The 16,435-nt window shown below is 37.6% G+C and overlaps 1 protein-coding gene and 1 long non-coding RNA gene across 2 annotated transcripts; one reads left to right on the forward strand and one right to left on the reverse strand.

Annotated features, from left to right (window-relative positions):
* Positions 1–7,277: 7,277 nt before the first annotated feature.
* On the reverse strand, positions 7,278–9,598 carry LOC125202187 (transcription factor DIVARICATA-like). The gene is made up of 2 exons (XM_048100547.1): positions 8,347–9,598; positions 7,278–8,032 (listed from the first exon to the last, which is right to left on the reverse strand). The coding sequence occupies exons 1-2, from the start codon at positions 8,736–8,738 to the stop codon at positions 7,570–7,572; spliced, it is 855 nt and encodes a 284-aa protein (XP_047956504.1). The 5' UTR covers positions 8,739–9,598; the 3' UTR covers positions 7,278–7,569.
* A 3,421-nt stretch (positions 9,599–13,019) lies between these two features.
* LOC125219186 lies at positions 13,020–14,065 on the forward strand. The gene is made up of 2 exons (XR_007176091.1): positions 13,020–13,255; positions 13,837–14,065. It is a non-coding gene; the product is annotated as an uncharacterized LOC125219186 (long non-coding RNA).
* Positions 14,066–16,435: the final 2,370 nt, after the last annotated feature.

Here is a 16,435-nt window from a genome sequence, read left to right on the forward strand (position 1 = left end):
AATGTTGTGTAATTGATCCTTCTATACAGAATCAATTATATCAAATGTTCTCTTAAACTTTTCTTATTTTCTATTGAATTCTTTGGAAACGGCCTCTTTACACTGATCCATAGCCTCATAGATGTACTCATAGCAAGCTTACGCGTAGTATCAACCGTTCTCAGCACTTCGACAAGAGGACAAACTAATTTAAGTGTATAGACGACAGCCTCTAGTAATTTTCATATAGGGTTGCATAGAAGCTGTAACCACCAACTATTTCTCCATTCATTACTAGTGAATATTTTTTTTTGAGATTTTGCCGCTGGTTATGCATAGACCTCAAACGAGAAGATGAAAGTGACAAATCTGGTGATAGACGACTCTCTTATTTGTATATATTCTCATTATTTCATTGTAAATGAAATAAGTCAAACTATAGATTTTCTCACCAATATCCTCAGGCATCAAATCAATGCAATGTGGTGCACATGGTGACCAAAACAAATTGGGCTTCTTCACTTGCAATATCAATCTAACCTTCTTGTAGTTAGAAGCATTATCCGTCACAATCTGGATCATAGTATGCTCTTCGACATAATCAACCATCTCGTCATGCATCGGCATCAAAGCATTTGCATCTTTCACAATGTTGGGAACATTAATGAACTTCGGCAACAAAACATTTGTATTTTTCACAATATTAGAAACATTAATGGACTTGATGAAAACTGAACTTTTAGGAAGCTCACCATGAAGTAATGTCACTTTGAAAATCGAGTCACGCCACATATAATCGAGCACCCATAAATCGTAACATTAACTTCTTTGTTACGAATTCACTCTTAAAGCAAGATAACTTGGTGGCTTCATCCCCGGACCAAACTATCCAAAAGATTCAACAATCTTGAAACATCATAGTTTGCAACATTAAATGATATTCCAGCGCCATAAAACAATCTAGCCTAATTGCTACAAGCCTTATTCAATTCTTTTTTGCGGACTTCATTTTTTGTATTCCGTTTTCTCTTGCTCAACTTTTGTGTTTAGACTTCATTTGTTGGATCAGGGTTGAAATACATATCTAGAGCATCTTTTATCATATGTTTTTTTAGTTACGTCGATCTATTGCCAGAAACATCAACATCTTCTTTGTGAAAGCCTAAATTTTCAAAATCAAAATCTGGCATAAACACAATAATTATCGAGGGAATTTTTGTAAAAGTATACTTTGTGAATTTGATGCCAACATAAAAGCTTGTTGTATTTTAGCATCTTTCTTTTTTCTTCATAAACTCCATCGTCTCATCGAGGGCATTTTTGTGAAATTTTTTAATCCACTAACGAATTGTTCTTTAACCCTTCGAACTCCTGGAGAGTTCGATAGGTTATGGAACACTTAATTGGAGGATTTAAAAATGTCATAAAATGTCCTGATAAGATGAGAGCTTAGGGAGAAAAAAGAAATACGCTAAAATACAAGAAGCTTTATGTTATCGTCAAATTCACAAAGTAGACCGGATTTTGAAAATTTAGGCTTTAGGGAAGAAGACGACATTTTTTACTGTAGATCGACGTAACTAAAAAAGTTTTGGCCAAAATGTGTTCTAGATGTGTATTTCAACCTTGATGCAGCAAAAAATTCCAATCACAAAAGTTGAGCAAGAGAAAATTAAAATACAATAAATAAGGTCTACAAAAGATAATTGCACGATAAGGTTTGCAACAATTACGCTAGATGATTTTTTTGATGCTTGTATACCATTTAAAGCTGCAAACTATGATTATTTCAAGAGTGTTATTGAATCTTACAGACAGATTGGTCAAGGTATGAAGCCACCAAGTCATCATGAGTCGAGAGTGTTTTTGCCTAATAAAGAGGTAAATGTTGCAAATGATATCCTAAAAACTCATAGAGATAGGTGGAGATTTTATGGGTTCTCGATTAATATGTGACTGGTGGCATGGCTCGGTTTCTCAAAGAGCCACTAACAACTTCTTAGTGAACTCTTCTAAAGTTCAGTTTTCATCAAGTCTATTAGTGCGACTCAAATTGTGAAAGATGCAAATACTTTGTTGTTGATGCTTGAAGTGATGATTGATGTATTCAAGAGCAAAATATAACCCGGACAGATAAGCTTTCCAATTACAAGAAAGCTAGATTGATGTTACAAATGAAGCAAGCTAATTAATTTATGTTGGTCTCTGTGTAACACATTACCTCGATTTGATGCTTGAGGATATTGGTAAAATACTACACTTGTAAGGAAGCCATAAGAAGATCAATAGGTTTGACTGGTTTCATTAATAGTAAAAGTAGTGTGCTAGATATGATGAAAAAATATAAAAGTAAAAGGGCCGGCCATCACCAGATTTGTCATTTCTTTCACCCCATTGAGGTCTATTGTCTATCCATAACTAGTGGCAAATTCTCAAAAAATGTTCACTAGTGATAAATGGAGAAATAGCCAGTGGTACAAAAAGACACTTATCAATAATGCAATTGAGTGAAAATTATTGGAGGCATGTCGTTTATGCACTCAAATTGGCTTGTTCTATTGTCGAAATGCTAAGGATGGTTGATGATGAGCGTAAGCTCACTTTGAGTTATATTTATGAGGCTATGCATTGGTGTAAGAGGGGTCAGTTCCAAGGAATACAATGGAAAAAAAGAAGAGTTTAAGAGAACATTTGATATAATTGATTCTAGATGGAATGATCAATTACACAGACCATTACATGTTGCAGCTCTTTACTTGAACCCGAGAGTCTTTTATGCAAGGTATTTCTGTATGTCTAGAGGTCGTGGAATGCATGTACGAATGTGTTGAGAAGTTGGTAACCAACCAAAGTATTAAAAACAAGATAATGAGGGATGAAATGGTCAAATATATTGAGTTGTCACTAATTTTGGAAGTCCTTTGGCTATTTGAAACAGAAATCAAATGGAAATCATTTGAATCTATTAAACCAAATTTGCAAAGAATTGCAATTCGAATATCGAGCTTAACATGCAGTGCTACTGGTTGTGAGAGAACAAAAGTGATTTCAAAATGTAAGTAATTAGAATTTGGATAATCTATATTTTAAATGAATGACATTCTTACTTATATATTTGAAGAAACTAACATATTCTTTATTTTCTTTATTCGTAGCAAAATGAGGAATCTTCTTGGGTGAAATTTGGATAATCGTCTTCATTTATAGAAAAATGAGGAATAGGTATAGAGATCAATTCTACTTGTATGAAGATTAATTATTGGGGCGCACACATGTTTTTTCACTTCATCTCCCCGTGGCAACCCGCGTTCCTAACAACACTGCATGTTATGTTGTTTAGAAATTTGATTTTTTCTCTATAAGTTACGTCTATGAGCTTCTCTTTTCAATGTAGATTTATTTAATAGGATAAATATTAATATATCATATATAGAATATTCAAGCAATAAACATACAAAGACACAAATATATAACCAACTTAAGTTTCTCTCTTGCTCTCCACCTTGATCTCTGAAATGGCTTCGTCTGGAGCCTTTCAAGTTAAGTTCTCTCTTCAGATTCATCGCCTTCACGGCTTTGATACTTTTGTTGCTATCCACTAAACACGATTTGCATAAGCCACTAAACCACTAACACACTAACTAAGCCACTAGTAACATCCCTGAAAGAACAAGACAAAACTTGCTTTTACACATTATTCAAATAACTTAAATCTGAAACTCAAATGTCATGTTTAATGCACTGACTGTACCACAGGCTGGGGAACCATATCGTGGAGAAGTGTTACGCAAACACTTATACCTTCTACCATGGAAACAAAATACTTTGCTTGTTATGGAGCATCTAGTCATGGAATATGGCTGCGAAACTTTGTCACTAGTTGCATATTATAGAGGGTATTGAAAGGCCACTTGAGTTATATTGTGATAATAACTCTTTAGTGTCATATTCCAATAACATATCATATTGAATAATTGAAATGAAGTTACTGGTTGTGAAAGAAATGATTCAGAGTGGACAAATATGTATATAGAGCATATAGAAACGGATTTAATGATCGCATATTCGCTCACTAAGGGATTACCACCCAAGGTTTTTCATGGGCATGTGGCCCAAATCATTGTTATATTATTTGAAGATACTTCCGTTTAGTGGGCGTAAATTTTGTTATGATACTCTATATTATGGTTTTAGAAATATTGTTATGAAACTAAAGTTCTTCTGTACAAAATTAAATTTTTAATGTGTTCTTGTTGATTTCTAGTTTTTTTTTGGTGCTAAGTTGATTTCTTGACTTTTTTGCTTATTATCTATCTTGACTCCTATTTGATTCTCTCTTGATTTTTCATTGTTTTCTAGAGTTTCCAGCTGTAACATATGTCTATGATTGCAGAATATGGGACCTCATTTTCCTAGAAAGACACCGTTCATTTCATTTTCATACAGCCGTTTCCTTCTCTCAGAATATGGGACCTTGTTTGCCTACCAACCCATCATTCATCTCCTTTTCATCTCTCTCTCTCTCTCCTCTGCACGTGCATGTGTTGCATATCTGTGAATTGTCGTGTCATTTCCTCATAAGCAACCATGTCAAGACCTTGAATATAGCAAGATTCTTTGCCTTATGATCTGTTTCTTTTTTTTGTATTCTTCCTGTGTTTTTGTTTTCGAGTGTAAGGAAGCAATTTTACTAACGATTTGGAATAAGACAGGCACTACGATTTTGGAAGCTATAAGGGAAGTTGTTGGGGCCAAAACTATGAAGAAAATCCATCTAGAAGTTCCTTTGCCATTGTGGTCGTGGGTGAGGGTCCGTATGTGGAATCTGGTGGTGACAGTTCGGACCTAAAGATCCCATTCAACAGAGCCAAACTCTCCAGTGTCTCGCTGATCAAGTCCCCACATTGGTGATCTTGATCTCCGGTAGGCCTCTGGCTATAGAGCCGCAGCTCTTGAATAAAGTGCACGCCCTCGTTGCTGCGAAGGAGGCAAGCGGGGAATGATATTAGTGGCTCAGATTACTAAGTTCATTCTTCTCCCACTTAATCTTATTCATGCAATCTACTAATTATTTGTGGTAGAGCCTCAAAAACTTACCTATGCAGAGGAAATAGAGCCTAAAGGAGCTTTTAACTTAAAAAAATAATATTTTTCTCTAAATTCCAAATATTTTCTTATATTCATATAGTATTATTAATCACCAAAAGTGTGGGTGTACCCACAAGAGAGAGGTGTGAATGCATACGTTCCTTCATATTTAAGTTATTTACTCTTTTTGTCTCCTTGATTTATGACAAAAGATGTCAATAATGCAATTTTCTTGTTATTTGTATGAAAAAACCATACCAGTTAGCATCAAGAATAAACCACTGCCCAACCCTACCCTACCCCCAATCCAACCAAAAATCAAAGGGCAAAGTTGGTCTTTACTTTGATTCATTATAGCAAGAAGAATCAGAATATTAGCCAAGAATAGAGATAAAAACCAATTGGATAACCGAAAGTTTAAGGTTCTAGGACTATTTATGTGGTTGGAACTGGTTAAGTAGATAATATATTGGAATAAAGTTGATTACTTTCTGCTACAACTTGTGCAATTTCTTTATTTTTCCTTCATACATATATTTGGGTATTCTAATATAGTAGTAGTAGATAGTTATAAAGATGAGAAAAGAGGTGAGACTTATTTCTTGTGTATGGAGAGAAGGGTTAAGCTTCTTGGAGATGGAAGTGTAACCCTACTCTGGCTTTGCCACGTGTGTGGTAGCCACGATCATTTGACTTCTAATTTATAGTGATAATTAATATTGCAAGGGATAGAAGGAATATAAGTTGGGCCATTTCATTTCATTGGGAGGGAAAAAGTAAAAATGCCTTATTCGTTTCAGATTTCATTGAATTATTTGGTTTTGTACTAGTACTGAATATTCCATCACAACTTGTGACCAGTATCTTGGAATTAAATTGAAAAGTGGGTTTGGCACAAATATCACCCAGTGGCCATTGGCCTGTACGATATTTGCTACGTGTAAATAAAAGTAGATTTGAGAGAAAATTCATCTAAATACTGATTCACGGATTTTGGTTAAATTATGATATCTTCCCTGTTTTTTTAAAGTATGTGGAAAAATCCTGAACTTTGATGTAAAAGTTAATTTATTTTGAAGTTGATTTTCTCCAAATCAAATTTTACATGATATGTGAAAATCTGAAGTCACAAGTTCAGAATAAGAGGTGACAAGTTACCCATGGGTCATAACGCAGTTGACAGCGCGGAGTTGTGGTGACCTTGAGGTCACGGGTTCAAACCCCGCAGGTTAGTCAGATTTCGCTAAAAAGCGGGTTCGATACACCTGGTTTTAAACCAAAAAAAAAAAGGTGACAAGTCAGAAAATACACATTGGTGTTGATGATTGGTTTGCCAATGCAGGGCTCAATGCTAAACCTTAAATTGCAGTTTAAAATGTGTCAAAATCGTCCTCGAGCTTCCAATGTGACTCCTCGTTCTTGCTGTCGATGATTGAGAGGCCTGTGGAGCCCCAATAGGTGTCGTAGAGGGCGTAGGTGGGGTGGATGTTGACAAGGATGATAGTGTCGCCTAGGCGATGTAGTGGTTGACCGCCCACTTGATGGCAAAGACATACGCATCACTAAGATCAATGATCATGTTGATCTTGGTCTAGGCATTGGCAGTGGGGTTTTAGGGGAGAGCATGGTGTAAGGAAGTGTAAAGCGCGGGAAGGAGTGAGCATGGAAGAATGAGAGAAACTTTCATTCACTATTTCCCACTAACTAGGAATCAGATTAGAGAAAAATAAATATACCACAATCATTTACTCAAAACACGGATCAATTCTATATTATTTAATTTTATAAAATGAAATCTTTTGTCATTCGAATGACCTGGTCAAACTGCATTGACCATGCTAGATTCCAACACAATCTAGAATCTTATCACTAAGTAATCATTCTCTTAAGAAAGATTTAAAATCAGTTTTCGTTTACGTTTTCCTCTTTTTTGTGGTTGGTAAAACGAGCTTCGATTGATTCTTGGGAATATTGGGATGCACACTCAGCTTCTACTGAAAAAATGCATAATTGAAGTCAAATCCAACATGTCCAAAGAACACTAATTTTTTGCCATATTGTGTGTACTATGCAAAAATTTAAAGAATGGTTTCTGAGTCACCCAAATTTGAAATTTATGATCTCCGAGTATATACCACTAACCTCTCCAACAGAATGAATGAGAAGTTACTGTTCTTTGAAAAAAACTAACCTCAACATAGTAGGCCACATAGCAAAATGGACTAATATAAGTCCACCAATGATTGATGGATCTTAGATCTTTTTTTAAGTACAGGGAGAATGACATGAAGATTGTTAACTTTCAATCCTTGGCATTTTGAGATTAATATTTATCTATCCTTTTTTTCTTCATATCTACCAACACTGTTCTAACTCAAATGCCAAATCTCAACATATTCACAAAAAGGGAAAATCAAGAAAAATCACAAACAAAGCTAAGCTTTTAGGCTACAATTCTTAACTATGCATTTCTCAAACCAACAAGATCAAATGCATCCATCATCATGCATTGGGGTAGTGCAGCTCCGGCTGCATCTGAAACAGCACGTTTTGGGACCCCATGAACGCGTCGTGCACCATGCCCCGTTGCAGGTGCTGGCCGAACGAGCCTATGCTACTGTAAGGCGAGGAGGCAAACATATTTCCATGGCATAGTGAGCTGAACCCTATGATGGCATCATTGCTAGCCTGACTCCATGGATAGCTCGGCAGCTTCTCCGACTTGGGGGAAAGAATTGAGGGCTGCTTCTTCCTCTCCGGGGAAGGCGCCTGGTGGTCGTTGAGGTTCATTGTCGTGATGTCGTGAATGCTGGCTCGCCGTTTGTCCTTTCCACCGGAGAGCTGCCGGATGAAGTATTTTTGGGCGTGGCTAGCTACTTGTGTTGGAGTTCTTGTGATTACAAAATTCCTAGATATGTTTCTCCAGTCTCCTTTTCCATACTTCTTCAGCCCCATCAAGAACAATCTGCATAAGAATATCATTCAAGAATTGTGTCAAATGCTTTGCCAAGAAAAAAAAAGTGATCTTGATCTTGAAATGGGGTCATTAATGAAGTGAACACATTCAAAACCAACTAATTACAACTGAAAACACACACCCAAATATTCATTCAATTCAAAAAACTATGTCACACAAAACATTATTAGCAAAAGTTTCATAATCTTTCAAAAAAATCCAATCTTGAAATGAAATTTCATGCCAAGTTTCTACCAAAACCATTAGAACATATTCAAATCAAACCCAACTTGCAATTAAACACACAAACCAAAAAAACTCACTTATGCTCCTCCTCTGTCCAAGGCACCCCCTTCTTCCTCTCATGCTCCGACGGCCTCCCTTGCGGCGGAGCCTTCCTCCCACCGGCGAAGGAATTCACATATCCATGGCCCCATTCAAGAGTAAAAGGAGAGGAAGTGGTGTAGCCAGGAACAGGGATGAGCCCTGCCTCAATACTGCTGACATCATCTTCCAATTCTTTATACTGCCTAATAACATCGCCGACGGTTTTTCCGGGCACCATCGCCGCCACTTTCTGCCACCTGTCCGGCGTGTTCTCGTCGAACAATGCGAGGGCATTCTCAAAGAGCTTGTTCTCGGCGGCGCTCCACCTGCTGTCATCAAGAAGCCAGCTTGAATTGGAAAAATAAGAGCTTGGTGATAAGATCTCCATGTCCCACCTTTGAGAGAGAGAGAGAAAAAGAGACAAGTGCGGAGAGGTGGGAAGGTTGGGAATGGCATAAATCAATGTTAAATCAGGGAAGAAGCATTTTGGTGTTGGGAGGAATCAGAATACCTTTTTCCTCCACAGCCACCTCACTTGGAGGAATCTCAAAAAGAAAAGAAAAAAAAACCCCACTTTGAAAAATTGAAAAATCCTCTCAATTTGGGGTACTAAACCTAAAGATTAAAATCAAGATGGGATTTTTATTGAATATCAGAGACTAAAACCATTGACTAATATCTGAGAATACCCAGAAGAAAAAAATCAAATCTTGGAAGCTTGGATAGAAGTTTGATTGATCTGAGGAAAAGGGATTTTTTCTAGGGTGATGGGAGTCACTGATTTGGCAACAAAGAAAACCTGAGGGCTGCAAAAGGGGAAGGGGCAGTTAACAGAAGAAGAATCTGAAGAGGAACAGTGACAGCCTGAAAAAGCTGGATGATAGAAGCTCTTGATGAGTGAGAGAGTAACTCTTGAATTATGAGAGAGAGAAAGGAAGAGAGGGGGTTAAGTTAATAGTAGGATTTTGTGACCAAAAATAAAGTGGGAAAAAGGCTTCTGCTTTCTTGCTTTTTCCTCTCAGGGGAGAAACGAGAGCAATCTACTTAGCAGGTTTCAAGAAATGATTCTCAACTCGCCTGACCCCATACAGGGAGAGACAGAGAGAGGGAGGGAAGATGGATCCGCAAAGGAGTGTAGGGTAGGGTAGGGTAGGGTAGTGGAAGGTGGTGAAGGTTGATTGGATGGAACGGTGATTGTGGATACTGCAACTCGTTAGTGTATCTACCATAGAGTGGCATATCCACGATTCCGCTAAGATACAGAGACAAAAATTCTTTCACAGCTATAAGAGCATCCTTAACGTTATGGGTCGGGCCGCAACTCGCGAGTCCCGGCCCGAGGACAGGGTTAAATGGGGTGAGTCACGGCCTGGGCCGGTCCCGGGGCCGCAGTTACGTCCCTGGGTCCGGCCCGGCTCAGGGTTAGAGGATGCGGGACGGGCCGCAAACCTCCAAAAAAATTTTTCCTTTTTCTGATTTTTTTGCCTATTTATACTCATTTCTTCAATATTTTCCACCAATTTCTCCATTTTTATCCTCTAAATTATTTCAATATTTTTTCTAGGACTTGTAATTTTTATTTTCTAGGTCTTAATAATTTTTTTTTCTAGGATTTGTAATTTCCTTTTTTCGACTGAACAATAAATTTTCCCAGTTTTAGTTGTTCAACGTATTCTATTTTACGAGTAAAATAGGTTGTAGTTGTGAATAGTGCAAAATAATAGTTGTGGCCCGAGTTGTGGCCTGCGGGGTTAATAGAGTTGTGGCCTGGGACTCACATTTAGGGGAATGATGACGTGGAGGGGACTTGCGGCCCGGATTTGGGATGGGGTTAAGGATGCCCTAAAAACTTATCCAGCCTAATAGTGGTCATACCACTACCACAAATCACATTATTTTATTAATTGTTGTTATATTTTAATTGTATTGGAATAAAAATTATCGGACGAAAATAATTAGAAAAAATACTTAATTTATTTTAAAAAAATTAAACCAAATCTTCATTGTATTATAAAAAGGGAAAAATTATACAACGAAAATTATCATCACACAAACAACACCGTCGCGCATATCACGATGAGCTTGCTCATCTACGAGCCCAGGATCTCTTCAACCGAATCGGCCTGGAGTTGGATATGTCATGTTTCCCTGCGCATATTCGGTGAAAGCTTGGAGCAAGTATACGTTACTACGTGGTACACCTATTTGCAGGGGCGCGGTGGCAACATCCTCACTTGAACTAGCACCATCGTCCGATGCCCAACGCTTTGCAGCGATCCTTCATCATCTATTATCACGTTATCCAATATGATACATGCATACATGATATCAGCGACATCGTTTCCGTGCCAAACTCGTGTCGGGCACCGTATAATGCCCCATCGGACTTGGAGCACACCAAAAGCTCGCTCAACATCCTTCCGAGCACCCTCTTGACGTTGCGCGAAATAGGATTTCTTCAGCCCAACCGGATGCCGGATTGTCTTGACAAATACACACCAACAAGGGTATATCTCATATCCCAAATAGTAGCCCTATAGTACTGCGTGCCATTGGCCACGATCAGACCCTCACCTCGGCACTCGTCATTGAAGAGATGGAACGATTGCAAAACGTTGTAGTCGTTGTTCAACCTTGTAACACCGAAATATGCATATCAGATTCGCAACTAGTAGTCAGCCACGACTTCCAGGATCATCGATGGGTGTTTGCTTTTGAATCCAGCAGTGAACTGTCCTTTCCAAGCCACCGGCAGTTCCTCCATTCCCAGTGCATGCAATCTATGCTGCCCATCATCCTTGGAAAATCGTGCACCCTCCCGGAATATCTAGCAGTATCTGGCATTGGTAGCGGTTGGCGTTCGTATAAACTCTGCACCGACGATGGCCTTGAGGCCCATACAAAACTGCCTCAAAACCTCTAGGTTAGTCGTCTCACCCATATATAGGTATTCGTCGAACATGTCAGCCGATCCGACAAAGGCAAGCTACCTAATTACAGCGGTGCACTACTGCAACGTCGACAGTCCGATACGGCCGCTTGCATCACGTCGGAGGGTGAAGCACTGATATTGCCCCGCCAATGACGTCGATATATGGAGGAAGCCGTTGTGACATTCTAAAACGCCGACGGAAAAGCTTTGGCGGATAACGGGGGTTTTCGCCAAAGTAGTCATCCATCAGCCGCTGGTTAGCCCCGACATGGTCACGTCGGATTGTCCGCCGACAATGGATCGGACGAGGGACCGCCTTTGCCGCCTCCCGTTCCGCTTGCTCCTCAACTTCCCGCTCCACCTCTTCAACCACCACGACAAACGCCTCATCTATCAATTGTTGATAATCGTCGTTATCTATTTTATGAAAGTGAAGTTGAGTAAAATTTTAGAGTGGAGATTGGAATGGTGTGAAAAAAATGAGAAGAATAGGTTTTATTTTTAGAATTAAATTAAGAAAATTTAAAATAAAAAAAATCTGGCGCTGTGCAATAGGCCGTCGCGGCCCAAACCCCACCGCCACTTCCTCGCCGCATTCGCGGCTCGCGCATTTCCTCCACACCCCGCCGTGGCTCCCTCTTCCACAGTTAAAGCGCGCCGCGCCGCCGCCGTGACCCTCTTATTGGAGTCATTCTTATAAGGGTGGAACAGCCACGCCGCCGCCACAAAAAAAAAACTTATCCGCCTAGTTATCATTGTCATGCCTCAGCCACAAACTTGTCCATGCACGTCCAGCCACGCCTCACATTATTTTATCAATTATAGGTATATTTTAATTGGACTAGAATAAAATTAATTGGACCAAAATAATTAGAAATAAAAACATAATTCATTCATAAATAATTAGTCAACGTGAATTACAAAATAAAGTAATCAGGATGTACTCGCTCCCCTACGTGCCCACATCTCTTCAACCATATCGGCCTGGAGCTGGAGATGTTCCGTTTCCTTGCATATATCAAAGAAAATTCGGAGCAAGTCTTCATCAGTACGCGGTACACCCATCTGCAGGGGGGCAGTGGCAACACCGTGACTTGGTCCAGCACCATCGTCCGTGGTCCAACGCCCAACAGATACACATTCATTGTGACATCCCTAACCCGAAACATGTATTATTTTGCATATTAGCATATTTTATTATCATTACACATTATATCGTCATTCTTAGTGTAGAGATACTAAGTGTGTTATAGAGGATATATTAGTCGTTAAGATGATAGTTGAATATATATAAATAGTTTTAAATAAAAAATATACGTATTATTTAATATTTTAGTATATTTTATTATTAGTTAAGTTATAAGTATATTCTATCAGTATTATATAGAGTAATACTAGTATTTATTAAATCGTGCCTTTATATATTTAGTTTGAATTATTGAAAATTATAGTAATAGATATAAACATATACATGTAGTACGGGTAATATGTGATCATAAATGTTAAATATTAAAATTAAATTTGTGTGTGTGCAGGAAAGTGTACTATTATAAATCTGTGTGTGTACGTATGGAAAAAGAGGCAAGTTTTGAAAGGCTACATAGTAAAAAGTAGATAAGCATGAACTTATAAATTGTTTTATTTGCATTTTCTTTATGCTTTAAAATAATAAGTGAATTGATATATATAAGATAGGAGAGGACACGTGTTGTTATATGAAATAGTGCATGTCTTACATCTAGGTGGATTTCAAAATAAATGATATACAAGTGGTTGAGTTGGCCGACGTTAACATAGTAATTTTATATGTACAAGTAGAGAATAGTACAGAAGGGGGAAGAATTAGAGAAAGAAAAAGGAGGAATGTGAGAGCAGAATATACATGGTTAGAAGAAGAGTTATTCATGGTTTACACGATCGAAGGTTGTAAATCAAGGGACAGAGTCATATTCTCAGTTAGACTATATAATCAGGTGTGTATAAATCATACTTTTAATTTTACATATATTATGTGATTGATTGCTATGTGTTAGAGTGAAGTGAATATTTGGATTATATGATATGAATTTGATATAGTTGTCTTATTTGGAATTATTTTATGAAATTTGATATGGATATGTGATTGGTGCAATGAATATGTGTGTGGTGCTATTAATATGTTTTTATATGACAATAGAATATCTTGAATCGAGGATTAAAGAGGATATGTGACAGTCTTGCCCTGGGTTCTATGGGTCAAAGAAAATATGCAAAGAGGGACCTTCGTGGAAAGGTCAAAATGCAAAGAGGGGTCTTCGTGGAAAGGTCAAATAATGAAAAGGGATCTTCGGGTCGTATACAATGGAAATCCCAGGCAGATACCAGACTTGATTTGTCACAGAATAATAAAATGAACAGAGTGGCATATGCATATTTATATGAAATTATTTTAATATTTATTGATTATTGTTTTATATATTGGTTAAAGAATATGTTTGATTGATGGACAATGGAATTAAAGGTAAGGTTTATATGCACTGAGTTGTGGCTTATATAAACCACTAATATTTTTCAGGAATAAGATATCAGTGAAGTTTTTCATTGATATAGGTCCTAGGAATTGCACATGTTATAAGGGTCGGCGGCTGACACGTTCTGGCAACTTCTCTTCCTCATCATTTTTGCATTTAGATAAATGTATTGTATATAGAGTGGTGAGAGGGTCCCACTACGGTTTAGAATGTTTTGATATATGTACCTGATAAATGTGATTTTTGAAATGATATAATATGTGCGTTTATGTACTTGAAGCGTGGGTTAATTTATTTAATTTTTAAAATTTATTTATAGCAAGTGCATACGTCATAAGAGTTGAGGTGTGACAGTTTAGGTGGTATCGGAGCGGGGATAGAATCCCGCTGGGACATGACATTCATAAATATCATACGATACATATTAGTTATAAGTTGCACATGCATTTGCATTATCATGAACATTTGTCACCGAGGAGAGAAGGGTTAGCCGCCCTACATTGTCCATTAATTATAAAGTGCATTTTGTATACATGTTGCATCATATGGGGATTACCCAGGCTTTTAGAACAAAGAGTACATGGACCAATGATGAGGCAAAGAGGTAGAAAATTTAAAAGAGCTCGAAAAAGTAGAAGTTGTTGATTTTATGAGACTAATCTGACTGAGGCTAAGATATGGTTGAAAGGGATAGAACATGTGTTCAATCAGATGAGTTGTATGTCAGATGAGGGTTTTGATTATAGGGTATCTCTTCTTTGAAGCTATACTTACTCTTGGTGGGAAACAGTCCCATAAGCTATGATACAACCTCTGATATAGTCCCATCAAACACATCAATAATAGTCTTTGCGCACATGCATTTGCATTATCATGAACATTTGTCACCGAGGAGAGAAGGGTTAGCCGCCCTACATTGTCCATTAATTATAAAGTGCATTTTGTATACATGTTGCATCATATGGGGATTACCCAGGCTTTTAGAACAAAGAGTACATGGACCAATGATGAGGCAAAGAGGTAGAAAATTTAAAAGAGCTCGAAAAAGTAGAAGTTGTTGATTTTATGAGACTAATCTGACTGAGGCTAAGATATGGTTGAAAGGGATAGAACATGTGTTCAATCAGATGAGTTGTATGTCAGATGAGGGTTTTGATTATAGGGTATCTCTTCTTTGAAGCTATACTTACTCTTGGTGGGAAACAGTCCCATAAGCTATGATACAACCTCTGATATAGTCCCATCAAACACATCAATAATAGTCTTTGCGGTGCGTAGAAATGGTCTTCCTAAGAGCACTCCGCTAGACTCAGCAGATTCGTTATCACTCATTTTAATTACATAGAAATCAGCTGGGTACAGGAAACCATGCACTTTTACTATCACATTCTCCAGCACACCTTCGGGTGAAATGCATGTTCTATCGGCTAACTGAATTACTACTTTCGTATCAACCAGACTTACCCCTATCAACTTCTTATATATTGAAAGTGATAACACATTTATCGAGGCTCCTAGATCACATATTGCATGCTCAATTTTAATGTCACCCAAAGAAATGGGCAAAGTGAACATACCTGGGTCTGTGCATTTTGATGGCATCTTCCTCTTTTGTATCACAGTCGACACATTTTCTCCAATTACTATCTTTCCGTCGGGTTTGGTTTTTCCAGCCATGAACTCCTTAATGAATTTACTGAATGTAGGCAGCTTCAAAGCCTGTAGGAACGGTAAGTTTATTTCCAGTTTGCCGAAGATCTCCATGAAGTCTTCAGTGTCGTCCTTCTTCTTTTTGGCTTCCCCTCGATGAGGGAATGGCTTCATGCGTTTCAACGTTACTGCTGGACCCCCGAATGACGTGGAATCGAGAATGCTTTAATTTCGTGAGATGAGTCTATGTTGAAAGTTTGAAAAGTCAAACTTGTTGATTTGATGATGTGGCATGTGTTTTATTTATTGTTTATGTGGCAAATTAATTGTTTAAGGGTGAGTGAGAATGTTGGAGAAAATTTCCATAAATACTTGTCACCCTAATTCTTGTGAATTTTCGAACCCTAGCCCCTTTTGTGGAGGATTTCTATTTTTCCGGATTTAATTTAATCCTTGGGATATTTATTTAAATTAAGTTCTAAGAGCCAATTATTTCCTTGTTTAGAAACACAAAAATCGAGCCCCCTTATTTCATAGTGATTTTCGAAAATCACTATAGTTGGGAAGGAATGAATTTAATTGATTTTATTTGATCCCTTACTTAATTTCCTTCCATACCTAGAATTCAATTATTCTACCAAATCTTTCCATATTTCAAGAGAACCTTACCATACCTTATTTTAATTGATAGTCAAAATCCATACCTTATTTAATAGGCATAGAACACGCCTATTTCTTGCTTCCAAGAGGGAATTCTTATTTTTATTTTGCTCCGTGATATTTTATTCTACTCCGTAAAATATACCAAAACAAAACCATGGCTAATTACCTAGCCTATATTTTCGAAAATATGGAGATATTTCCATCTCCTATTTTTGTTAATTTTCCTTCTCTACTTCACCCTATTATTTTATTCTATTTATTTATAAGGCAAAAGATCTTACCAAATATTCTATTCTTATTACCTAAAGATCTCATTGGACTCTATAAATA

Source organism: Salvia hispanica, chromosome 1, assembly GCF_023119035.1.
Source record: "Salvia hispanica cultivar TCC Black 2014 chromosome 1, UniMelb_Shisp_WGS_1.0, whole genome shotgun sequence".
Classification (NCBI taxonomy): Eukaryota; Viridiplantae; Streptophyta; class Magnoliopsida; order Lamiales; family Lamiaceae; genus Salvia; species Salvia hispanica.

Bases quoted from the DNA above. Each gene is read 5' to 3' on its own strand.
- LOC125202187 (XM_048100547.1), bottom strand. From the start codon at position 8,738: ATGGAGATCTTATCACCAAGCTCTTATTTTTCCAATTCAAGCTGGCTT. The intron at 8,033-8,346 runs GTGAGTTTTTTT...ATTCTTATGCAG, and splicing joins TGGACAGAGGAGGAGCATAA to ATTGTTCTTGATGGGGCTGA.